Below are 24,256 nucleotides of genomic sequence, written 5' to 3'. Positions count from 1 at the left end.
GTCTCCTTGTCAATTTGCCTCGGCCAAAGGGGTACCCCATCAACATTATGGATGGGGTGGCATGCGCTAGAACATATAATTTACCAACATTACAAAATGAGACTCAAACGTGAAATCCCCATCTGTAAGGACATCTCTCTGAAACAGGATTTCCACAGAACGATGATTTGCCAACCAACCTACACATTTGGTATAGCCCGGGGAACTGTCATCCAGGCCTAGATTGGTGTAGATTGGTGTGATCATAGTCGGGTAAACGATATCCCTATGCGTGTCTTAAGTCCGCATCGATTGTTACGCTGACATTGCTGCTCAACTCTCCACTGAGCATAAGAGTGGTTCCTTGGATGCGAAAGATGCAAGAGAACATGAATACAGAGAAGATTAATAGGTGTCGAAAGAATGACTCATAAGAAAAGTCCGTAATGACACAAAAGAACGCGATCTACAAACACGTTGAAATGAGAAAGAACAGACGTTTTTTTTTGCCGTGCATGCAAATAGGTATCGAATTTGACTTTCCCCCCATTGGCCCGCGAAAAAGAAAGAGAAGAGATTTCGTCACTCTTCAAAAGCATGAAACGTGAAATGATGTGTTCAAACCAGGATGTAAAGATTGAAGCAAGGGTTCAGTGTACGTTGTACATCGACCCCAACGTTCCATACGTCTAGTTGGCCTGGGCGAAGTTGGCTTGAGCTCGGGTGTTTTTGATCGTTTTCTTGATCATCTCCTCCACTTCATCCCAGTCGCTAGTATCAATGCGGTCAATGATGCACTGGAAGTGGTCTTGGATCTTGCGAAGCATCTCCCACTCGTTACGGTTGGAGACAAATGAGATTGCCACGCCAATGCGACCAAAGCGACCAGTACGACCGATACGGTGCAGGTAGGTCTGGTAGTCGGGCGTGTTGGTGCGCTGACCACCAGAGTACTCCTCGGGGATATCCTGAAGGCGATAAGCTTTAGTTTTGGACGTAAAAGCAGACAGGCGATAAACTCACGTAGTTGACGACCAATGAAACTGTAGACACATCAATTCCACGAGCGAGGACGTTGGTCGTGATGAGAACTTTAGCTTCACCGCTGCGGAAGGAGTCAATCACTGCGTCACGCTGGGATCCCTCGACACCACCAGTCAGCGAGGCGACAGTATGACCCTCAGCAACCATACGCTTCTCGATCTCAATGGCAGAGGCACGTGTCTAAACGGCGATCAGCAATATTCCAATCTTAATCTGAGATGATACCTACCCGGACGAAAATGATTGATGATCCGACAGTGAGCAGACCATAGAGCTGGACGAGGTTCTGGTACTTTTCCTCGTCATTGCTGCAGTCCATGTAGAGTTGCTTGATACCCTCAACGGTCAACTCCTCGTGTTGGAGGGTGATCTCGTTTGCGTCAGGGGCGAACTTGCCCGCATAGCGGTAGACGTGAGCGGGGAACGTCGCGGAAAATAGGACAATTTGAACATTTCGGGGGATCATCCTATCCAGGGGCGGATATCAGCTAAAAGCTTTGAGTGCCGGAGTTTGAAAGTACTTACGCCTTGGCCCGAATGCACTGATCTCCCAGGCCTTGCTGGTCGAGCATGTTGTCTGCTTCATCGAGGACAAGGACCTTCAGCCCGGTAGGGTTCATAATACGCTTCTTGATCATATCTTGAACAGTACCAGGTGTGCCAACCACAACTGAGCAATCCATCTTCGACGGGCGTGCGTTCGAATCAGCGGGAACAGCAGTGCCGATGACAAGACCTTCAAGGAACTGACCCATAATTTGAATCACACCGACAATCTGGCGAGCCAATTCACGGGTAGGAGCGAGGATCAGAGCTTGGGGTGTCATCTGCAACTGCTCCGTTGAGAGGTCGAGACGGCTGAGGACGTTGAGAACGAAGGCCGCAGTCTTACCGGTACCGGACTGCGACTGACCAACGAGATTCTTCGGAGGATTGCTCATCAGAAGGGGCAGAGCGCGCTCCTGAACCTTGGATGGCTTGCGGAAGTTCATGGTGGAGAGACCTTTCAGGATGCGCGCATCTCTGCAGTGTCAATCAAGTTAGCTGCGGTACGATCATTTGCACCAGGATATCAATGAGCAGCACTTACAGGCCCAGATCTTCAAAGCTCTTGACTGAGTATAAGGGGTTGTTTGGGTCCGCTTGCAAATCACTCAATTTCACTGCGACAGTGTAATCGGGCTCCTCAAGGTCTGGCGAGCCTTGCGCGGGGGCAGAGGCCCCATCCTCCTTGGGGGTGGTGGAGACATTGGAGGGATCTGTGAAATTCAAGAAAAACATGTTAGCTATCAGCCGGGGTATCACATGTTTCCCGGTCGTGTGGACTGGAAGAATCCGCAACGGTGGCGTGGTCTCGTCTCGTACCGGTGGGCTTCGGCTCGTCAGGTTTGGTGATACGGTCAGCCAGAGAGCCTGTGGCGGGTGTGGTCTCTGGGTTATCAGACATGGCGCAAAAGTCTGGCGGGTATCCCAGAAAACCAGAATGAGTTGGAGAAGGAAAGAAAGCTGGAGGGGTGGTCGTGGGGTAAAGAAAAGTTCGTAATGGGAGATGGCGCACGATTGTTAATATGGCGCCAACTGAGGATGACTTCGGTCAGGACTCAGCAAGAATGGAAGAAATCAGAAATCCAGACACCAAGAAGAGAAGAGTAATAGCCAAAGAAAACAATAGCTCTGAATGGAAGAGCAAAAACAGATGACGCCGAAGGACAGGAACTAGTCCGAATTGAGTCAAAGTGAAATAAATGTTATAGTATTGTAACGCATGGACCATGCACATACTAAGTACGAGCAACGTGTATGTTTGGTATTGTCACAGGTTCCGGCGTTCTCCCCGCCTTGGCTATTGAGCTCATTCCTCCTATCTGATGGCCTCAATAGCCCATTGAACACTGCCTACTTGGAGAGATTGACTACCTTGATTGATACTGACCTTGATAGACAAGTGGCCCACTGATAAGTAACGCTAAGACCAGGCAATACCGTCTCATTGTTCGGTCTTCCTTTCCCGCGCTATCCCATGCGCGTGTGCCTTGGGGTCTCAATCTAGCCATGGCAGCCGCAGACGTTGCGCCCCAATTCGGAGCAGAGTTAAAGGTATTGACAGTGCATGGTGATGGTCGCAAGTTCAAAGCTAACTTGGATCAATTTCTCTAGGATTCCTTCAAACCAGTTAACAATTGGGTATGGTCCCGATATCGTTTCCCCGCAACCCGTCAGCTCACCCTTCAAGTGGAGCTAATGCGAACATGTTGCACAGGTATCAAATGGTATATCATGGGTAGACGAGATACACCAATTTTACCGCGAGCGCAGTGTCATTGAGAAGGAATACGCATCCAAGTTAACGGCCCTATGCAAGAAGTACTATGACCGCAAGTCGAAGAAGATCAGCCCTTTGAGTGTGGGCGATACACCCACCTTGACCCCCGGCTCCCTCGAAAGCGCATCGCTCACCACATGGACTACACAATTGAATGCCGTGGAATCACATGCCGCCGAACGAGACAAGTTTGCGTCAGAATTGGTAGTGCAGGTGGCAGATCCTTTGAAACAAGCTGCGGCGCAATATGAAGAGATTCGCAAATGCCACGTGGAATATCATGGGAAATTAGAAAAGGAACGGGAGGCAGCATATGGTGATCTCAAGAAAGCGAAGGGTAAATACGATGGCGCATGCCAGGAGGTTGAATCTCGCAGAAAGAAAATGGAGTCCGCTTTCGATCATGGTAAAAGCAAAGCACAAACAGCATATCAGCAACAAATACTGGAGATGAACAACTATAAGGTATGGCTTATCTGACTGAAAACTTTTGTCATGGTGCTAACTTGCTGGTAGAACCTCTATCTCATCAGCATTAATGTGACAAATAAGCTGAAGGAGAAGTTTTATCATGAATATGTCCCTGAGGTGATTGATGTAAGATGAACCCCCTCTATTAACTTTCTGAATGGTACTCATACGTCCCTCCAGGGTTTACAAAACCTCAATGAAACACGAGTCGCAAAAATGAACTTGATGTGGTCGCTTGCCGCCCAACTTGAAAAGTCATCTCTTTCTCGTAGCACGGAGCACCTCGCCAATCTTCTTGTCGAAATTCCTCGCAACAACCCGCGTCTGGACTCCTTGATGTTCCTCCAGCACAATGTGACTCAATCGCAGGAACCTGCGAACCTGGCATTTGAGCCGAGTCCAGTATGGCACGACGATGCTTCAATCGTCGTCGACGAGGCAGCCAAGGTCTTCCTACGCAACCTTCTGAGTAAGAGCAAAGCTCAAATTCACGAATTGCGAGTTGAGTCAGACCGGAAGAAGCGCGAGGTTGAAGGAAGCAAGAAAGTACGGGAAAATATCCAACATGGCAAGGATAATCGAAACGAGTTAGACGTTGTGCGGTCAATGTTCTACATTCAAGAATCCTTGCACGAGGTTGATCGCAAATGGGTCACAGCCGAGGTTGAAACGGCGACCATCATGGCAGTGGCTGGGGATTTGTCTCTTGGGGCCCAGAACCACAATTTCCGCTCTCAGACGTTCAAGATCCCGACAAATTGCGACCTTTGCGGCGAGCGAATCTGGGGTCTGTCCGCCAAGGGCTTTGACTGCCGAGATTGTGGTTACACTTGCCATAGTAAATGCCAAATGAAGGTTCCGCCGGAGTGCCCGGGTGAGCAAACCAAGGAAGAGAAGAAGAAACTCAAGGCCTTGCGACAAGAACAGGCCGGTGCCATGCCTGCTGTGGATATCGGCACACCCACAGCCTCCGTTGCCGCTCCCTCTCTGACGCGACAAAATACAATGAACTCTCTTAGCTCGGGATATGCGGCCAGCACGACTCGGTCGGTATCGAACATTGCTACTCAACCCACACCAGAAATCCCAGCAGAGGAGCCCCCGGCTCCCGTTGCACAGACAAAACCAGCTGCCGCTACCACAAAAAGGAACCGGGTGCTAGCACCACCTCCGACAGCATATGTGACTGCGCCTCCGCCCAGCGATTCTGGCATGGGCTCAAGATCCAAAGAGCCACGAGGCAAGATGTTGTACCCTTATCAAGCCACTGGCTCGGATGAGGTCAGCGTGGAAGATGGAGATGAAGTGGTGATCCTCCAACCAGATGGTACGTCCTTTTGTGCTACCCTTTACACCTGAAACTCACTAAGAATTACACAGATGGTTCTGGATGGCTGCGAGTTCGCTCAGGAGCCAACGAAGGACTTGTGCCAGCCGCATATGTCGAAGCTGCCCCAACACCATCACCCGTGCCATCCGCTAGTCCCAGTATGCCTGACCGACCCGGGTCAACGTACTCAAACTCCTCAGCATCCCTGGCAGGAAGCGCGGCGCCGAAGCGTGTCGGACCAGCCGTCGCGCCCAGACGAGGGGCCAAGAAATTGCAATATGTTGAGGCCTTGTATGACTATGAAGCCCGCAGCGATATGGAGTGGAATATGGCAGAGGGTGACCGATTTGTATTAATCAACCGGGATAGTGGTGATGGATGGGCTGACGTCGAACGGGGTGGTGTAACGAAGAGCGTTCCGGCGAACTACATCCAGGAGGTGTAGGTACTGGCCTTCGTACATCTCTTTCCAGAACGTTTGATCATTGCCTTTTTATAGAATCTTGGAAGGTTCAGGCCTGCTTTCTGTTGATTTTCTTTTCATTCTGCTGTATAGTCGGCGTCGTCAGTGCCGTTGCCATCATTATTTTACATCAGCAAGGAGCATTGGGGCTTTTCGTGCTTGGCAACCATTCGCGAGTCTCGCATAGAGCATAAGACACGTTGATTCCCTTGGATTTTAATGACGGTTAGAACAGTCACAGTGGCAAAAGCGCAAGAGTAGAACATATCACAAACGGCACCAGAGCCTATGCTTGCTCTTTTCCCATTTTTTGTATATACATTTCCAAATTTTTTTCCAAGCAGTAATATCATAATCATCAATCATCATGCGAGTTATTGACCAGGTTCGCCGCCCGAACCCCTCCTGTTATTGTGACGCAGGGGGAAATCCGGTGTCTAAATGCTCAAAGCCTGTCTCAGCTGACCACATATACCTAGACCAATCCTCCACCTGGAACACTTCCTCCATGACGGGCATCTCCAAATCCATATTCATCTCACCCTCGTTCATATATCGCATGCTATCACCCATTTCCAGCGCAGGGTCCAGCGAAAAGTCAAAGGGGTTCACCCCTTCGAGCGGACTAACCATGGGCATCGTTTGCGCGAGCTGAGAACCCGAAGCAGCGATTGTAGAAGCTTGGAGGGAATAGGCAGGATCAAACAAGGCGGCCGCGGCCTCGGTCCCCGAGGTCGCGGGGTACTCAATGGGATACTCATACAGTGAGCCCGGTGCAGATCGTGAAGCGGCGCCAGCCTGCCCTGGGCTGAGTGTCTGATTTGAATCAAAACTCGGCATCACTGACCCCGAGAAAGACATGGTTTGCCTAGTAGACTCAATCCTAGATGAGCCCTCGGAACCAGACCACTCTCCTGCCCCCATGGCATCATGGTAGATGGGGGTCTTCCCGGGCGACGAAGCCGACGAGGTCGAGCAGGCCGACTTTGACCCGGACCTAGACTTTGACTTGGTTGCAACCGTTGCATGCTTCTCACCCGCCGGACCGGAAATCGATCCCGATGGACTTGGGCTTGGACGTGGACGCGGCGCAATCGGAAGGAAACCGTTGGGATTCTGCCGCGGATAGAGTCTTCCGTGGCTCGAGGCTTTCTAGAAAAAGAGCAAACAGCAATCAGCACCATGGCGCTTGCAATTTTCTCTTCTTCCATATGCCGAAGATATGGCGTCTGTTGTGTTTTGTGTTTGCGTTACTTTTGAAGGACATTTGAGCTCTGCGTCACGCTTTGCGCGTGCATGCTCGATTGGAGATGTACAGGGTGTTGCATTGCATATTGTACATGTTGCGAAAGGACGACCTTTACGCTTGATGCGAATCAACGGACGATCTAGGTGTGGGTTTGATCCGAGTCAGTTTCCAAGAGCGATGAATTCGAGTCAATAGGGGTAGGAAAAGGGAGACCAAGATACCATGATGTTTGCAGCTGGTCACACGGTGGCCCCGTATACAAGCTTCACACGCCCACTTATGACCGTCGATAAGCATTCCTTAAGATGAGAGAAGTGAAGCATGGACGGGAACGAGCTTATATACCTTTTTTCCCCCCTATAACTGAGGGGTCAAGCCGGATATTGAAACTGACACAAGGTCCCTTTTTTTTCCTTTTTTTTTTTTTATTATTTCATTCTATCACCATTATTACTTAGTCCGGCACAGGCATGTTTCTGTGCGTCGCGAGAAATCAACCCTATGATTCGACCGGTAGTCACAGCCACAGGATCGACTAAGACTGGCTCGTGCATTCGGAGGGTTCTGTATTTTGTGGCTTAATGACTCTTTCAGGTTTTTTTTTTTTTTTTTTCTATTTGTTTTGATCTTTTGACGTTTTGAACTGGAGCTTGGACCATAGTTTCAGGCTAATATATGCTAATATGTATGCTAATATGTATGCTAATATCCGGTACTTTTGCGGCCGTGGGTCTCCGACAGAAAATACTTTAAAGGGTAAAACGGCTGAGTACTTTGAAAGCTCTGGGACGTCTGAATTGGTATAGCTATGAGGGATTTATGAAGCCGAGGTCGGGGGAGCACTTCACAACCAAACTATGATACAGAAATCTCGAAATACTACCTAGACATTGGTGACAAATTGCCTCATACATTTGCTAAGATCTCTGACCCTTTACTCAATCGAGACGCCCGTTCCACCATGCGGCTGGTGAAATCGTAATATGATGCCAAGACCGAGAGAGACCAGGGTGTGCATCTGGAGGTGGCTGTGCTGTTTTTAGGGCTTTGGCATTTCCCCCGTTTCACAAAATATCCCCCTCTGGAGTCAGTGATCGGAGGGTGTGAATCATGTCCAAACGCCTGTCATTTTTCTGTTTCCCTGTCCATTTCCGATAGATTGAAAAAGATTTCCAAGGAAAATCAAGCTCTTACCGGTCTCCAAACCGGTCTCCAATCATAAGGATTCATTCGGAGCTGACCGACAGCCCCGCAGTATGCGCCATTTACATATATACCTGAGGCATTTTTTCTTTCCACTGGTTTCCCAAACGCGGGATATCAAAAATTCTGTCGCCTGGGTCACACGTATGTGTTGGCTTTTTTCTTTTTCTCGGTTTGGGACTTCCTCTGAAATTCCAACCTTTTGGACCTCTCGGGACTAATGCTCAACCCTGGGAAATGCTCCGATATCTAGATGCTCAACGCCTTCAAGGGAAAGCACCTTTCAATAAAAGTTAGTGATCTGATCCCGACGGTGTCAATGAGAAGACTGCCGCTCTTCACTCGTGTGACAATTGGATCACGCGTGAACTCGCTGCGAATGAACATATCTCAAGAGAAAGGCATACTGAAAATCTCAAGACCAACGGTGCGGACAGGGCTATTTATATTAGAATCCCATTCTCCTCGGAGCAATGTTATCTATGTTACAAGGATAGCTTGAGATATCAGTGCGGGAAGGGCATCCTGTTCGCTGAGTTATATGGCTCATATCAATACACAACGCCTCCTGGTTCAGATCGGGTCTTAGATGGCCAACTTAGTTACACCGACTATTCAGCTAAGGTGGACTCAGCACCTCAAAACAAGCATTCATGCATAGCTCCAGGTCTTCATTTGGATGCGGTGTTTCTTTTGCTTCCATACAACCATGTCCGTATCTCTATGTGTGCTGATCAGGACCTTTCAGGGGTAAGGCCGGTTGAGGTCTGAACCCAGAATCTACGTCTGGAAAAGAAATGAGGTATAAACACGCCCATTTTCGCCATTTCATATACAAGATCTCGGTTACACAGGCATCTACAAACGAATCTTCCAGTCCCAGTGGTAGGGAGTTCGCGTAGGGTACACATCTTTGTGACGCAGGATCTATATTCACAAATATCATTGGGTTCCACACAACGCTTTGGTCTGATAGCAGTTGAATCACATGTGTTTCATCCAGTCAATATTGCCAATGTACAATGGTCTCTCCTCTCTGACCTAGCTCTAGCACTTTAAATACATAAATAGCACAGTGATCATTCTATCCAATCATACTTCCACGGGGGACTGCATCCATTGTCTCGTCTTAGGGTCGAGACACTCCTTCTCCGCCTCTTTCCACTCACTCATGACCAAATCCGCTCTCGCCTTGGATCTTGGTGTAATCTTGGCCGGGAACTCCTCAGGCATACACACAAACCCTTGCGTCAAGCGATCGGGATCAGGCAAAATCGGAATGCCCGCGGCATCAATTTCCGGCGCAATCTTGAACGCCCATAGAATACGCGACATTCCAAGGAACAGACTGCGCTCGGCCACGTGGATGCCGGGACATATGCGACGTCCGGCACCAAAAGTGAAAACATCCCGCTTCGAGGGATCGGGGTTTGCCGCTGCGTCTCCAAAACTTTGGAAGTCGTCTCGGTACCGATCGGGGTTGAATTCTCGGGGGTTGGGATGACGGGCCGGGTCCATGTGGATGCTCCACACATTGTTCATCACGCCAGCGCCCTTTGGTATAAAGTACCCTTTGTACTCGTCGTCTTGTGTAACTGCGTGTGGAACGGCCCCGAGAATGGTCGTCGGCATCCATCGAACGGTTTCTTTCATGCAGCCCCTGACGTACTGTAATTCGGGCAGGTCATCCATGACGGGTAGGCGACTCGAACCCACTACCCTTTCAATTTCTTCTTGGGCTTTGCGCTGAACATCTGGGAACAATAACATGGCTTGAACGAAGGCGTACAAGGTGCTTGATGTAGTGTCTGAGCCGGCTTCCAGGAGGGTTCCAGAGATATAAGCTGCTTGATCGTCGCTGAATCCGTCTTCTTTCTGCGCCTTGTACATTCCTGCGCAGAAGCATGGCTTGATCGTGTTCGAGCGAACCTCTTCCTTTGCTCGCAACCAATGGCTCAGATACAACGCTTTCTCCTTTTGGTGAAGATCTTTTGCTTTCCGTTGTGCTGGGAGAAGGAATTCGGGTAGATTTCGCAGCCATGGGAAAAAGTCAATGATCGCTGCTGTTCCGGTCTGGTTGAGATCTGCGAATTCCGAGAAGCCGTCGAACAATTGCATCATTTTCTCGTCCTCGTAGGTAGGCGTGCGCCATCCGAAGACCATGGTGGTTGTGAGAGCATTGGAGTATCGTCGAATGTGCTTCAGGAATCCTTCTGGCTCCGTCAGGAACTGGTACAGCATTTGCCGATTCTCCAACATTTGGTAGGGTAGATATCTTTTTGACGTCGTGACGTTCAGCAAGCCGTGCACCATTTTGCGAAACTGGGATCAAGTTAGCACAAATATCACTATAATTATCAAAGTCATGCCTACCCCACGCCAAGTTGGTCCGTAACCCTAAAGATGAAGGGTTAGTACCAAGATACATCCACAAAACATTACTCTCGGCTTTATGGCTTACCATCATTAGCATTCTAAGGTCACCGCTGCACAAAATTTGGCCAATATACAACTCTGGCCGATGCGAATATATACCACTTCGTTTATCCAAAAGCTCTTTGACAGTCTCATCACTGGACAACACAATCAGACACTTGGTGCCAAGCATTAAGCTGTAGATTGGGCCATATTCACGTGCCCACTTTTCGAATTGAAGATGAGCATCTTGAGAGGGCATCTAAAGTGACTAGTTAGCTCAAAGGCCCTCATTTGGAGCAGTCTATCGCATACTTGATGAATGTTCCCTAGAAGAGGCAGTGTTGGGGGACCCGGGGGGTAATTCTTTGGTCGACGTCCAATTCTGAGAAGGCGTGAAAGAAGTAGGACAGCAATAGCCACCCCTATCACCGCGGTGAATGGTAACATTTTGGATATGATTACTTTCACACCCGAGGGAATCTAAAGCGCTTAGAGAAATATTGACACCAAAATCAATGTGATTCTAGATATAGATATATTCTAAATATATCGTTTTCCAACCATGTTCCTCAATTCCGCATTTGGCGATCTCGATGGTCGGAGTGGGATGTGTGTAGAGCGGACGCGGGGGTGGGCGTCGGAGTGGGATGTGGGAAGAGCTATGGCTTCGTAACTACGAAGGCTCATATCGCTCCCGACGCTCCCGAGGTCAGGGCTCAAAACCCCTTTTGGGGAGGAATTGATGCCTGAATGCCTTATTTCAGACCAGCAAAAAAATTATGGTACCTGGATTACAATTACGCATGCCTTCATAATCAAAGTGACCTGCCCATGATTCTGTGGGCGTGCCATAGCAATCTACTCCTAGACCGCAAAGCCCATAATCGGGCCCAGGCTCAACCTTCAATGGGTTCAACTAGCGTCTTGTAATCGTTGTATTCTAACTCTTCTACGTTCTGTATAGAGTTTAAAATCAGTAATTATAATTTTAGTATTTAGGCAAGTGTATTTTTAACTTTGAAAATAAATCCGACTGATAGGGATCGAGGTATCGCGGAAATATAAGCATATATATATTTAGGCTCTAAGCTGAAGTACTACCACTTTCTTAGTAAACCTCTGATCCTTTATAGATTCTTTGAATAGCGCGTCTTCTCGCGTTTTGAAATGCGATTAATAAATTTGACTATTAATTTACTATATATCAATTTTAAGAATAAAACATTACCCCTAGATAAAGGCAAGAAACGGGATCTATGCATGTAGTAATCAAAGAAGTCACGTTTTCGGAATATTTCTACCGTTCGGTGCATTTTGGGCCCTATTAGGGCCCAAGGCCCAGCCCATTAGGGGGTTGGAGTAGGTTGGGCTTTGGGCTTCGTGGGCTTTGCGGAGATCTACTTATCCATGAACCAATTTATACGAATGTTTTCCAAAATTGATTGGGAAATTACTTTCACACCTAATAAGCAGCATAACTAGAGCAAAGAATGCTTTCAATTTGCAAAAATCCCGACCTACTAAAGTACTTTCTCCGTCATCCCTTGCATATATGTGTAGGAAAGGATATGACTTCATAAGAGCCCCAAACATTGCGGTGAAGGCTCTGGCCTATTTTCGAGGGGGAGATGAAAGATAAGACTAAAATGTAGATCTCTGCCCCGGACCGGATATAAGGTGGTCGTGAAGGCTCTGCAGTCGACTCGAATAAACTTCCCTTTAATGCTTATTGTGTGATACCACTTTCTGGGCGATAACAAATAGGTTTCAACGCCATCGAAGTGTTTTTTTACTGGTTGGAGAAGGAATCGAAGCGTGAATAGAGCCAGAAGACAACGCCAAGTGCAAAAATAAGTCCGAGTGCCCAGATAGCCGCGTAATACATGTAGCAATGTACTCATAACAAGAACTTGGCTAGTTTGTCGGATTTTACGCTTTTCGCACGTGGAGCTCCCAATGTCTTGGCGTGTCAGCAACGTGCATCGATTATCTAATCCTGCTGCCTTTCAAGGTTCTCAACTATAACTTGTATCTGGTACGCCGGTAAATGATATGAGCTATGTGGTTTGTTAGAACCTATGTATATTATTACTTCCAGTAATTTCTCTAGAGATATATGTGAATTGCCAATAGAGGTGTGTAGGAAATCCCATTTTCCAATTAAGAAGATAAAGCGTGCTAGGCAACTCTTTGTATGTCTGCCATTACAGCTTAACTCCGTGCCAAGGCCAGCTGGTATGCGTCCAATAAGCGCCAAGAGGTCATCATGGTCAAACCTTGGTATCTACAAGTCAAATCTAAATCGAACTTCAAAACTACCAAGATCGAAACTCAAACCTTGGAGGTCTATATAAATACACCCACTTAAGCCTGGGCACTGATTGCAGACAGATTTCCAACCCTTCGTCTCTTGTTTCACCGCAGACTAAGATGTTCTTTCAGTTATTGATCACCTTCTTTATTCTCCTCCTCAGCTTCCAGGCTACAGGCGCGACTATAGGCGTTCGGTCTATAAGGATTTCTGGGCCTACAAACACCCTCCAAACTACGACACAAACGATAGTACAACCGCAATCAATCCACGATGCAGCATCAGACATGGTTCTGTCCCCGAGATCCAAACACGACGATCATGACACGATACCCGGGCTCCATGAAACGACAATCGACTGGAGAGAGGACGGGTCTGAGTCCCTTAGGCTGGAATCAGAACGCGAGGCCGGATTTCTTCCGAGTTCCCATCATGAGAGGTAAGCTTTGCATCCAGTTGCGACCAGCTAGTTACTAACAGATCTTGTCAGTGATGTCCCATTGCCACAGTTTTGGCCTTTATTCAAAATCTCCATCGTTTCAGCAATAGCGATTTGTGTTCTCAAGGTTATCCGGGACTTGAATAGATAGCAAGATAACATGTATTCATTTCTTGTGGGTGAGGCATTTGCATTGTGCAATTTGTACATTAGATCCGGCCTTCAAATCTGGAATGTCTGAAATCCCATAATCAGGTCGTTGATTTGGCGCATGCTCGTTTGATCATATCGATTCAGGATTGGGTCGAGTGGGCCCTCGTCGAGTGGCTCCAACTCATTCTCTGGCTTGGATGTTCCAAGTACTGCCAATCGATCTGCCATCAGATGGGCTAGAAGCCAGTACTCGGGGGCATAGCGGAAGAATCCCATTCGTCTCCAGAGCTCCTCTGGTTGAATGTGAGGGTCTTCAATTGTCATGTGCGGCATGATTCCTTGGGGGGAGGTCGTAGAGAACAGGTGCCAGATATCTCGCCAATTGCGGAGTGCATTTTGTATCGGAGCCCGGAGTTGGAAGCTGCCCACTGCGCTGCGGAATTGGAAGATTTGTGAATGAATTGCTAATTTTCACCGATTAAACGAGATTGAATCATAGAGGCTTGGATTGTAGCTTACCTGATGTTAATGCAAATAAATTCAATGGACCCAGGGTAGCGAGGAGGTGGCGGATGTTGGCGGATAAGTCGTCCTTACATAGCGACTCAAATGACCCCCGGAAGGAGACCGTCCAATAGAGGCTTCTTGAAGGCAGGAAAAGTTGAAGTTGGTGGTGGCATTGGTCTGCTGTTGTCGCTTGGAAGCAAGCTTCTGGTGTTACCATATGCATTCTCATTTCTTTGATGACCATCCGCGGAGGAAGGTTGTTAAAAATAACGAAGGCCGAGTCTAGTAAAAAGATCCAAGTGAATAGACTGTGGTTGAAATAGATCAGTGGCTATTTCTTCAAGCGCAATATCGGCACTTACCGTATTAGTTCCTCCCTAGCTGCATATTCTTTCCATTCGAACTCATGACGGCCTTGCTCGCTGTAATTTAAATGCCTCGCCGCTGTAATACCAATATCACGAGCGGTCTTTGATACATTAATAAACTGGTGGGATAAAGACTGGAAGGTACACTTACAGATACCAGGGTAGCAAAACGGTAACGTCGGATGCGACTCTTGCTCGCATCCGTGCCCTCCCAGTTCTGATAGAGACAGACTATATAGGCAACCTGTACAGCCTGAATCTTGCGTCTTTGCATGGCCATTTTGTCAGAGGATTGATAGGTCAGATCACTGTTGAAATCATCATCGATGAAAACCATCTCTTCCACACAATTGAACCAGACGCGTGCATCTTCGTTGTCAGGCATATCAGGTGATACACAGGCACCTTTCGATCATTAGTATTTACGGATCATGCATTAGGAGGCTGTCCTACCCATCAAAGCCATTGCAGCTAGGAGTGTTGGCTTCGCTGCCAGCATGTCGAAGGTAGGCCGGTGTACAAAGTTCACGTTGGGATGCCATATTGCCCAATAGAACCCTAGAAATCTTCTTATGTTTGAAGGAGAGAAGAATCGCACACATGCATTCTTGAGCGCCGATGACCAGTCTAAGGTGACAGAGCTATTGCGTGGTTTGATCGTAACCACTTCTTCAATGAGGAGAAGAATCTCATGTGTCTTCAAGGAAAGTGGATCATCAAGCCAGTCGAGTGGTAAGTTGCTGGCTGAACTTGTGTCACTAATATTGTCCCATGCCAAAGGAGATGGGATATTCATGCTGAAAGTTGCCAGTGAGCTTGTTCTCTGCTTTAGCGGAGACAAGCTTTGCTGGTCTAAGCTGGCAGCAATTTGTTCTCTTTGCTCATGAGTGCCACAGTCAAAGCTCGACACAAGGCCTGTGTGGCTAGTAAATTTGTCCAGAAAGTGCAGCGATTTCCGGGGGCTGTCACTAGAAGCAGGCATTTCAACAACAGCCGGGCTTTCAGAAGCTAACGCTAAAAATTCCGGCCAAACTGGACTATTATTTTGCAAAGGTGCTGGATCAAAATAAGTATCGATCGGACTTGTGCCAAAGTTTTGCAAATCCTCCATTGTGAAGCCCCATGGCATCATTGTATTGGACGTCGATGGCGGTGGATCTGTAGACTGCAGGTTGAGATCTAGGTCTTTCAGAGTATTATTTGTGGAGTTATTTTGATCTTGTTGTGATGAAGGCCCTGTGTCTGTTGAATAACAACACAAAGCACCTCTTTTGGCGCAGCTGTGACATGGTTGATGGGAGCTACAGCCCTTTTTCTGACGAACGCAACGATCGCAGGCACGTCTTCGAGTACTTGCTCTCGAGGTGCCGCCATCACAGGTCCGCAGATGTCGCTTCAAAACATCGGCGCGCTGGAAAGCTCCATCGCACGACTTGCATTGGTATGGCCGTTGTGATGTGTGGGAGCTGATGTGGCGAAATAGGTGTTCACGTCGCTTATATCGCTTGAGACATAATGTGCACTCGTACTTTGGGGGTATTTCAGTCGCAGGATATGACATTTTTGAACAGAGATTAATTTGCCTGGGGGAATCCGGGGGAAGTGTTCGCGGGGAGAGTAGTGGGGCGAAAGTTTGGCGGAAGCGTTGATCGGTAATTGTGTCGGTCTATGATTCTTCGCCTTCTCTCACATATGCCGACCTGGTTCCCTGGCTTCTGTTATAGTCATAAGTGACTTCATGATAGGGTCAAAGCAAAACCTGGGGGGCAAAAGGGTACAATATAGGAGATCATGTTCGACGGGCCTATCACAATCCTCAAGTAATGACTGCCCTTGATTGCTCGGCTTTCAGGTCCAGCTATATCTATGAGAACAACCATTTAATTTTGATCATACTATACTTAAATTGTGGCGCAGGCTGGCAGTTTTCAAGAGTTATACATATAAAATTTCGATCCCCGACTGTTGTCGGGCGGCATTATCATTATTGAACAAGACCTATACAATATAGGTACTCTGGTCTTCTGGCAATCATCTGAGATGGATCAACCAATAATAGGTAATTTCAACCCCTGCATGAGAACCCGGATATTGCAGGCTTCGGGGACCATACTGATCTCGGTATATCTTCTCCTTTCCATGTCACAGTTGGGGGCTACCAGCATAAGCCCCTTCTCAATGAGCTTTTTTCAATAATTCATATGCCGTCCGGCCTTTATCCTCGCATGGCTGTCAGTTTTTTCGAGCAGAAAGGAAATACAGCCACTTGATGCAATGAGATGCTCCTCCCCTATCCAAGCTAGCGTCAATATAATCCGAATAAAAAAGCAAGTACGGAAGAGAGATCAGATGCACATTGCCAAGATCTCAGGGATATGCTATACTAATCATACTATACTCCGTACACAACCTTGGAAAAGGCCCAAAATCAGGCGTTATGTAATATTTCGAATAGGCACATGATCGACACGGGTCGGCCCTTAAGACTTACACCGGGACATGAGCCCTGAAGTGCCCAGGTAGTAAACTCTCAGACTCACTGAAGAAAAAAGATTCAAGATATAAGTCTAGGCAATACGGTTGCTCATGTTGTGTCAATGAAAATCTGTACATCTATTGAGGTGATCGGCAGATAGAGCCGGATGCAAGTGATTGGGCGTTTGCGCCCTCGATCTCACATGGTGTATCGATCCTGTTCCTTTCCCCTGGGACTGCAGGGTGTCAGTGCTACCATGGGATTGGGATTGCGCCATGAGGCCATGGAGAAAAAAAAAGCAAATATCTTATGTCATTGCCCTGTGCCTTCCTTCCCAGGTTCGCATGCGGCCTTCTCACCTACGCAGGGCAATGGAGATAGGGGCCTGATTAGCTAGTCACTGCCCAATAGTGGAGAATGGGGTTTTGCTGATAAACGTGCTTACTTGGGCAACCTTGGCAGTTTCCGCGTGCATACTTGTACTACAGCTTGAATACAGTCCTATGGAGTAAAGAAAGTGCAACTATCCTTAGAAAAAGTGGACTGTATCAGGTCCTTCGATATCCGTAGGCAAATCTGCCTATATATACATCACTGACATAAGATATATGCAATAAAATTCGGTGACAGAAAAAAGATATAGCCCCCAATGTAGGCTTGCCGTTGTGTGCCATCAACTCCTCGCTGTGAAATGCCGCTTGCCCAAAAACCCAGAAATGAAAGATGACGCTTGTGAAAATCAAGATCAGACAAAAGAAAGGATGGATGCAAAGTGATGCTTGAAAAAAGAAGGGCCTCATATAAGAGGACATTAGGGTGTCAAGAAATGGATCGCCGGTCGTTTGAGTGTGAAGGAAATCGCTAAGGGGAAAAAAAAAAGAATGGAATCAAGATGCGGTTTACGCAGTGGCTCGAGATCCTCGACGTTTTAGATCATCTCGGCTGATGAGCCGGCGTAGTCTAGAAACAAATCGGCATGGTCGACCATCTAGGACAAGGTTAGAACTAAATGCGATCGAACAGAGATAGAATCAAGCTTACCACTGATGCGACGCATGGACACAAAGGGATCATCGATAGGTTGTGTTGTATAGGCCGCAGCCCAATACCCCGTGTCACGGTAACCGGTGAAGGTGCAGTTGCTCGGGTTGTACTGTGGCTGCAGGGCCGCGACATGTGGGTAGAGTGTTGCCAACGGCGAGAGAAGCTCATCTGGTGGAGGTGACTGTCTGCTGTCAATGCTCCCTCGAGACTAGGAGAAAATATGTCAGATTGATTGGCGAAAAGTAATGTCACGTTACTCACGTAGAGCTCATAGTTCGTCTTGTAACTCATGATGAGGATGTGGTGCTGAATTATCTTCGAAAAGTCACAAATGTAAGACGGAGAGACGTTGCGAATATGCAGTGCTGAAATGCAAGTTCTTGAAGCGAGCCCGGCGGCATTTAAACGAATGGACATGCTCAGCCGCAGTAACTTGGAAAGGGAGATCAGACGTCAGGATCCACATCCTCGCCTAGTTTTGTCTGTTCGTCGATAGAATTTTGTTCGAACCGGGAAGTCGGGTTTTCAGGTACACCATGGAACGTGGATAGATCTCTGTGATTGGACAATGGGGACCATCGGAGGGTCAAAGCCAATCGCTCGGGGTCCCCGATGTGGGCAAGCCTCTCGATACGAGGACTTGGGAGGTGAGATTATCCCACTCCCTTGCATCATTTTTCTTTTTTATCTTTCTGCCCACGTTTTTGTTTTCTTTTTAATTTGTTTTACTTTTTTTAATTTTTTTTTTTAAGAAAAAAATGAATAATAATAATCATCATCATCATCATCATCATACTTGTAGTCCGTATTCCTTTTTCTTTTTTTACTTTTCTTTGGGGAAATCCATGTGCTACGAGAATACTTGCAGACTTGAAATGTGATAGATGAGATCTGCCCCCGAACACATCCGGGATCCTCTTCGGTCACCAAGAACTATCAAGATGTTTAATAATATTGAGTAGTGGACCTTGAAGTGTCAGGCATGTCGCACGGGTCACTGAGCAAAGGAAACATTGAGATCTGTGATCTTCCGCTAGTAATAAAGCTTCCAAATCATTTTCGGGGATCTAGGGTAGGATAGTGTAAGAAACTAGCCCTAAATTATTGAACTATTGAATCCCCGAAGACAGAGTACGGAGTAAGAGATCTCGATTTACCATGGGGGTTACCCGATCGAGACTAGTGGACAATTCCATTGTTCACAGCCACACACCCCTTGCTATTTGGGGATAAGTGCACGCGCCACATCCTCGGTCTCACCGTGGCTCACCGTGGCTAGTGACCCGGTGGCTCAAGCTTCATTCTCTTAGCTTCCCAGATCCACCTGCTTTTACCTCCGAAACCCGAACTAGTCCGCCCTTGATCTTCAGTTATCGATTTTGGGCATTGATGGCTCGGTCTTCCCCGTCCGCGCTTAGGCGCAAAACCTATAAGGCATTCGCCTCCCCCAGGATCATGGACTCTATTCTAACACAAGTCTAAATCCACTTATCCACTAGTTTGAGATCTTCCTTTCACTCTATCAACATATGTCGACTGTCGAACATGTCACTGAGAATGCAAGGTTCTGGAAGAGAGTGCTGGGAAAACTTTCAGCATATGGACATGCGCGATCCTTGTTTTCACGAACAACACGCTCAAAGTGAGTAACTTCCTCCTCTTCTTCCTTCTACCCCTCGCCTAGGTGCACCGGTTGCACAATGACCAATATTCTGAGACCTTCTGCCCTTGTTCCAGGATCCATCGAACGAGACGCTGAACGCATCTCTGATAGGCGCGAGCACTCTCGTGAAGAGAGGATGACCAACCCAGAGCCTCAGTCGGTGTTGAATGACGCCGAGTTTGGTCGCGTGGATCCTACGGGCTGGTTTCCACACTATAAAAATTGTGTTCAGCACTTTGTCGACTATAGCCAGCACACAACCCAAGTGCAGTCCATTTCCGCGTTCATCAATATTCGACTACCCTGCCAGCAACCTTCGGGGTCTAGCGCATCAATGTCTCCCTCGACGCCATCACCATTTATCTCACTGCGGCCATATATCAGACGATTGATTGTGACGGCGCAGGATTCACCGGCTGTTATGCAAGGCTTCTTCGGTGCTGACTGGGAGGCGGGCGTGGGTTGTATCTACAAACAAGAGCGGGTTAACTATCTGTTTACGGCGAAGAGCAGTGGGTGGGCATCTACTAAGGCTGCCTATGACATTTCTCCGGCCGAAGAGACCCCCTTCTTGAGGCCCCTGCGTGATCCCTCGGAGGATGAGATTCGAGTGGCCGAGGCGCGGTGGAGTGAATGGCTAGCAATGGAGGATTGGATGATCGGAGCGCGCAGTCCCTGGTAGGATGCCGCGGTGATGAGGCACGAATTTTCTTTTTTCTTTTCGTTTTTTCTTATGTTTCCAATTTTCGAGAAAAAAAATATATAGTGCTTGTGATGTCATATCACAGTGGATTATAATGACAAGCCGGTCTTTTATTTTCATTCTCATATCCTACATCATAGGAATATATTCCCCCCTCAAAATGTAACATCGTCATGTCAAAAAGAGTTTGAAACATTCGTTTAGCACGATGCATCGGCGATCGCCCGCGGGTCCCGCGTCAGAATCGATAGTGCCGCACCGCCACACGGTCCACACCAATGTGACAAATACCTAAGCGACTCCAGGGCTCGGAGACTCAACCTCGAAATGATCAAGTCCGTGAAACAGGCATTTAACTAACCAGACTTAGTTAGGCAACTTTGAAGGACCCTCTGACTCACGGCCCAGGTGTCAACCTGTCACTTTATGAATAAATTGGAGATCAATAGTCTATTCGTTTATCTCATTTACCCCGTGTAGAAATCGCCCCTGAATCCAGGTTCCCGGGAATCCGGTACATCCACGATCGGAATGGCATCGATATGCATCTACGAGCATGATGCAGCCACAATAATGCCGGCACTCATCTCTGAACTGCCATATTCCACTACCTTACTCCGTCGGATTCAACATGGAATCGCGTATCCGGTTGAGACTGCCCACATACTAGCAACTTTCCCGTCCGGCTCAACCCCTGAGCCGGGCCAACCATGGCTGGCTGCGCGGGTGGATCTCTTTGCCGGCCGCACGACACAAATGCTCATCTACTCCAGCCTCGAAGCGAAGTACACGTCAATTCCTCCGATCGCCACTGTCAGCGATAGCACCGAAGCCACGACACCGGAATTATTAAATGTGGGCTTGGTATCCAATAATAACAAAAACAATGCCAATGATAATAATAATCACGCTGACGACCACATCGACACCCAAACCAAGCCCATTGTTTCCACATTTTCCGCCAACCAAGCTGTCCTAGCCCTGGCCCGCGCGCAGCTATTGGCTTTGCTGTCATATGTCAAGAATTCCTTCCTGCCACCTTACCTGTCATACTTGGCGGAATCAGCACAAGCCACATCTGCCGAGGCTAGATCTACTGCCCCAAACAACAATCCCACTACCAATAGTACTGTCCCCCTGATCCCTGCACCAGATCCACGGGCCTTCCTCATCGGCAGCTTTCATACGGGCCTATTCTCTCTCCTGCAGCAATCTGGCTCTTACACGCTATCTAACCCGATACCCAATATCCGGTTCCATCGCTTCGATGACCCGCCTTATTACAAGTACTTCTTCCAGAGATCTAAGTTCAGCCCCGATGCAAGATCTGCAAAATCTGCAAATTTACCGTTCGCGGATTTGTCTCTCCCATCCGGATATAGGTTCCACGACCGAGAGGGGAGGGAGGGCGTTCTGAGTAAGCATCTGGATCTTGTGCAGAGTCGGACACATATCCCCCGGCCAAGGACACAGCTATCTAAGATGATTGGTATGGCAGTTTATCTTGATTCCGAGCTTAGTAGCGCTGATGAGATGCCCATTGCATGGGGTTTCTTGGGTGTGGATGGAGCACTAGCGACGTTGCATGTTGAGCCGGAGCATCGAGGTCGCGGGCTTGCCGTTCCATTGTGTAAGGCTATCATACGTCGTGGGATGTCAGTAAATGGTGTTTTCGGGGCCGGGGGTGTAGACTCTGAGGATACTCAGACTCAAGAGCGTGTCGGGGCTTGGGCACATACTGAGGTGGCTGGGTATAATAAGGCGAGTCGGAGGGTCATGGAAAAGATTGGGGGTCAGATTTTGACGACTGTCACCTGGACTGTCATTGAGCTGTGTGACTGAAGGTTCTCATCCCTGATTTTCTATATATAAATGACAAGAGTAGACTTATGATATCTTCCAGGTCTTTCCAGAGGTCTCTCTGGAGGGGTTTTCAGCGCGTTTCTTAGATATTTTTTTTAAAAATCTCCAAGATCCTCTTTGCAGTCTGAAATGTAGACGGCAGAAAAAGGAAAACGCATACTCTGTGCAATTGACTTTTCTATGTAGAACTTCTGATCTGATGAAAATAGGTCTACGTAACCACACTTGTGCATCTTATCGCTTAGAGTGAAAATATTTGACACATAATACAATCGATGACAGATTTGGGAGTAGATTATGTCTTAAATTCTCGCTATATGTGTAAATTGACTCTTCCAAGTATTGGGTAGAGTCCAAGCAGGTTTGAAACCCTCTAAATAAATATCCTGACCATAGACATCAAATCACTGGGCGCGTTGAAAGCCCCTTGAATGTTCCTTACACTTTCGTAACCGCATTTTCTTCGAAGTCAGTCGAGGGTTGAGGGGTCAGGCTCCTATTTACTTTGGTGCTTCGAAGATGTTCTTCTGCCAGTGCAGCGTATTTACAACGCGCTCTGATCTTTGAGCCGTATAGATAGAACAAGACGGGGAATGGAAGACAGGCTAGTGCAATGAATCCAGGAACGGCTACTCCCCAATGAATTCCAATATCCTGCGATCCTGTTAGCAGACGACATAGCCAAGTGAACGACGTTTTACACGTACATTAAACATGTAGGTGGTAAAGAGAGGGAAGACACAAGCAAATATGGATCGCATCACAGAATTGGCAGCAAGGACTGAGGCGGCGAATATCACATAGGCGTCAATACTAGAGATAGTAAGTCAGCCAGTTACCAGGTGTAAGGCACAGGGGGTTATTACAGATAGTTGGCACAGCATATGAACACCAGGACAAATCCTGCACCAAATGGAGCTCCAGCCATGATTGGAACCACCCAGTGGATATTGGGAGAGTCAGTGGCAGCAAACCAGGCCAGTCCGACAACAATCGATACTCCGCCCGCGATAACTGCTGGTAGACGACATTCCGGAGGTGCGAATCCGTCGGTCGCGTGGTAGATACGAACATATCGCTTATTGTCCCAGCAAATGATGAGGATTCCGACTATTAGCCCTACCAAGACGCCCGTAAAGCCGAGGCCTCCAACACCGGCATTCCAGCCACGCTTTTCCTGGAACACGATCGGGAATGCAGCAAAGCACATGTAAAGAGTCCCGTAGATTGCTGACATGTAAAGCTTCATGGGTCCGTTAGTGGTTGTTAGACTTTTTGAGTGAGCAGGAGAAAGGTACTAACAGTCAGACTAAAAACAATAGGCTCACGGAATAGCAACACCCACGGTCGAAGTAGCGCGTGCTTGACCAACTCTTTGAAAATGACAGGGTTCTTCGCATCTTCGGCAGTCAAATAGACCTTGGAGGTGGCTTGCGACAAACGCTCAGCGCGCGCTCTTAACAATGCCGGTGCATATGTTTCAGGCATAAAGACAAATGCCAATAGTGTCAATAGCGCCCCGAATAAAGCCAGAAGACCCATTACCCAGCGCCAACCAGCTGCTTCGCCTAGGAAACCACCAATGATGGGACCAAGAGCAGGCCCAATAAAAGGTGCAAGACAAAAGACGCCGATTCCAAGGCCTCTGAGCTCCGCTTTAAACATATCTGCGATTTGACCTCCAGGGATACACAAAGCGCTGGATCCAAAAAGACCCGTGAAGAACCGGAGGATAATGAGAGTCCACACATTTTGCGAGCCGCAGCAACCAGCAGTAAAAATCGTGTATCCAGTATATGAAAGGAGGAAGATATTGCGGCGACCAACGGACTCAGAAATGGGAGCCCACAGTAACGGTCCCACGGCATATCCGAGTACCATGAGCGAAAGACCCAAGGTAATCACCTCATGGCTACATTTAAATTCAGCGAGCAGCGAGCCAACGGTACCTGAATATGCGGACGAGGCAAGGGCAACGCAGAGTGTCATGGTTGCTATCAATGCCGTGGTACTCCATCGTAGAGCCTCGCTGTAATTCTTGGGGTTTTCAGGGTCGTTCTCCAGCCACTCCACAATATACGGGTCTTCTGATGTGCCGCTACCGCGATAAGGGAAGTCAATGATCGTTTGGAAATCCGTCACGTTGAGTCGCCATGGTCGTCTCGTCAAAGTGTGTTTGTCGGAGCCTGTCGGACTGTGTGGTGCGTTGCTAAGTGGAGTGAAGCCCATATTTCAGGCCGGGGGTTGTA

The 24,256-nt window shown here is 47.9% G+C and overlaps 10 protein-coding genes across 10 annotated transcripts; 4 read left to right on the top strand and 6 right to left on the bottom strand.

The window, feature by feature from the left end:
• Positions 1 to 668: 668 nt before the first annotated feature.
• On the bottom strand, positions 669 to 2,879 carry dbp5 (ATP-dependent RNA helicase DBP5; the record flags this gene model as incomplete). Its single annotated transcript, XM_056680892.1, has 7 exons — positions 669 to 947; positions 1,003 to 1,203; positions 1,253 to 1,490; positions 1,549 to 2,046; positions 2,114 to 2,282; positions 2,389 to 2,481; positions 2,813 to 2,879. 7 exons carry the CDS (start codon positions 2,877 to 2,879, stop codon positions 669 to 671), a joined length of 1,545 nt encoding a protein of 514 aa, XP_056528274.1.
• Positions 2,880 to 3,075: 196 nt separating this feature from the next.
• Positions 3,076 to 5,592, top strand: N7500_009752 (putative actin polymerization protein Bzz1; the record flags this gene model as incomplete). Its single annotated transcript, XM_056680891.1, has 6 exons — positions 3,076 to 3,120; positions 3,181 to 3,207; positions 3,284 to 3,811; positions 3,863 to 3,943; positions 3,998 to 5,144; positions 5,198 to 5,592. 6 exons carry the CDS (start codon positions 3,076 to 3,078, stop codon positions 5,590 to 5,592), a joined length of 2,223 nt encoding a protein of 740 aa, XP_056528273.1.
• A 426-nt stretch (positions 5,593 to 6,018) lies between these two features.
• On the bottom strand, positions 6,019 to 7,156 carry N7500_009751 (uncharacterized protein; the record flags this gene model as incomplete). Its single annotated transcript, XM_056680890.1, has 3 exons — positions 6,019 to 6,758; positions 6,780 to 6,998; positions 7,081 to 7,156. 3 exons carry the CDS (start codon positions 7,154 to 7,156, stop codon positions 6,019 to 6,021), a joined length of 1,035 nt encoding a protein of 344 aa, XP_056528272.1.
• Positions 7,157 to 9,154: 1,998 nt separating this feature from the next.
• On the bottom strand, positions 9,155 to 10,927 carry N7500_009750 (cytochrome P450; the record flags this gene model as incomplete). Its single annotated transcript, XM_056680889.1, has 4 exons — positions 9,155 to 10,384; positions 10,436 to 10,459; positions 10,524 to 10,739; positions 10,793 to 10,927. 4 exons carry the CDS (start codon positions 10,925 to 10,927, stop codon positions 9,155 to 9,157), a joined length of 1,605 nt encoding a protein of 534 aa, XP_056528271.1.
• Positions 10,928 to 13,064: 2,137 nt separating this feature from the next.
• On the top strand, positions 13,065 to 13,381 carry N7500_009749 (uncharacterized protein; the record flags this gene model as incomplete). Its single annotated transcript, XM_056680888.1, has 2 exons — positions 13,065 to 13,230; positions 13,341 to 13,381. The coding sequence occupies 2 exons, from the start codon at positions 13,065 to 13,067 to the stop codon at positions 13,379 to 13,381; spliced, it is 207 nt and encodes a 68-aa protein (XP_056528270.1).
• Positions 13,382 to 13,452: 71 nt separating this feature from the next.
• Positions 13,453 to 15,819, bottom strand: N7500_009748 (putative C2H2 transcription factor; the record flags this gene model as incomplete). The annotated part of the gene is made up of 5 exons (XM_056680887.1): positions 13,453 to 13,847; positions 13,903 to 14,198; positions 14,253 to 14,359; positions 14,410 to 14,663; positions 14,712 to 15,819. The coding sequence occupies 5 exons, from the start codon at positions 15,817 to 15,819 to the stop codon at positions 13,453 to 13,455; spliced, it is 2,160 nt and encodes a 719-aa protein (XP_056528269.1).
• Positions 15,820 to 17,662: 1,843 nt separating this feature from the next.
• Positions 17,663 to 18,069, bottom strand: N7500_009747 (uncharacterized protein; the record flags this gene model as incomplete). The annotated part of the gene is made up of 3 exons (XM_056680886.1): positions 17,663 to 17,694; positions 17,776 to 17,986; positions 18,040 to 18,069. 3 exons carry the CDS (start codon positions 18,067 to 18,069, stop codon positions 17,663 to 17,665), a joined length of 273 nt encoding a protein of 90 aa, XP_056528268.1.
• A 1,409-nt stretch (positions 18,070 to 19,478) lies between these two features.
• On the top strand, positions 19,479 to 20,123 carry N7500_009746 (uncharacterized protein; the record flags this gene model as incomplete). Its single annotated transcript, XM_056680885.1, has 1 exon — positions 19,479 to 20,123. The coding sequence occupies one exon, from the start codon at positions 19,479 to 19,481 to the stop codon at positions 20,121 to 20,123; it is 645 nt and encodes a 214-aa protein (XP_056528267.1).
• Positions 20,124 to 20,717: 594 nt separating this feature from the next.
• N7500_009745 (uncharacterized protein) lies at positions 20,718 to 21,986 on the top strand (the record flags this gene model as incomplete). The annotated part of the gene is made up of 1 exon (XM_056680884.1): positions 20,718 to 21,986. The coding sequence occupies one exon, from the start codon at positions 20,718 to 20,720 to the stop codon at positions 21,984 to 21,986; it is 1,269 nt and encodes a 422-aa protein (XP_056528266.1).
• A 459-nt stretch (positions 21,987 to 22,445) lies between these two features.
• Positions 22,446 to 24,236, bottom strand: N7500_009744 (MFS transporter; the record flags this gene model as incomplete). The annotated part of the gene is made up of 4 exons (XM_056680883.1): positions 22,446 to 22,661; positions 22,715 to 22,820; positions 22,874 to 23,250; positions 23,310 to 24,236. 4 exons carry the CDS (start codon positions 24,234 to 24,236, stop codon positions 22,446 to 22,448), a joined length of 1,626 nt encoding a protein of 541 aa, XP_056528265.1.
• Between the last annotated feature and the right edge of the window lie 20 nt (positions 24,237 to 24,256).

This window comes from Penicillium coprophilum, assembly GCF_028826855.1.
Source record: "Penicillium coprophilum strain IBT 35676 chromosome Unknown utg000006l_segment0_segment0, whole genome shotgun sequence".
Lineage (NCBI taxonomy): Eukaryota > Fungi > Ascomycota > Eurotiomycetes > Eurotiales > Aspergillaceae > Penicillium > Penicillium coprophilum.
The sequence above is the reverse complement of the archived record's forward strand: the minus strand, read 5'-3'. Positions and strand labels throughout refer to the sequence as shown.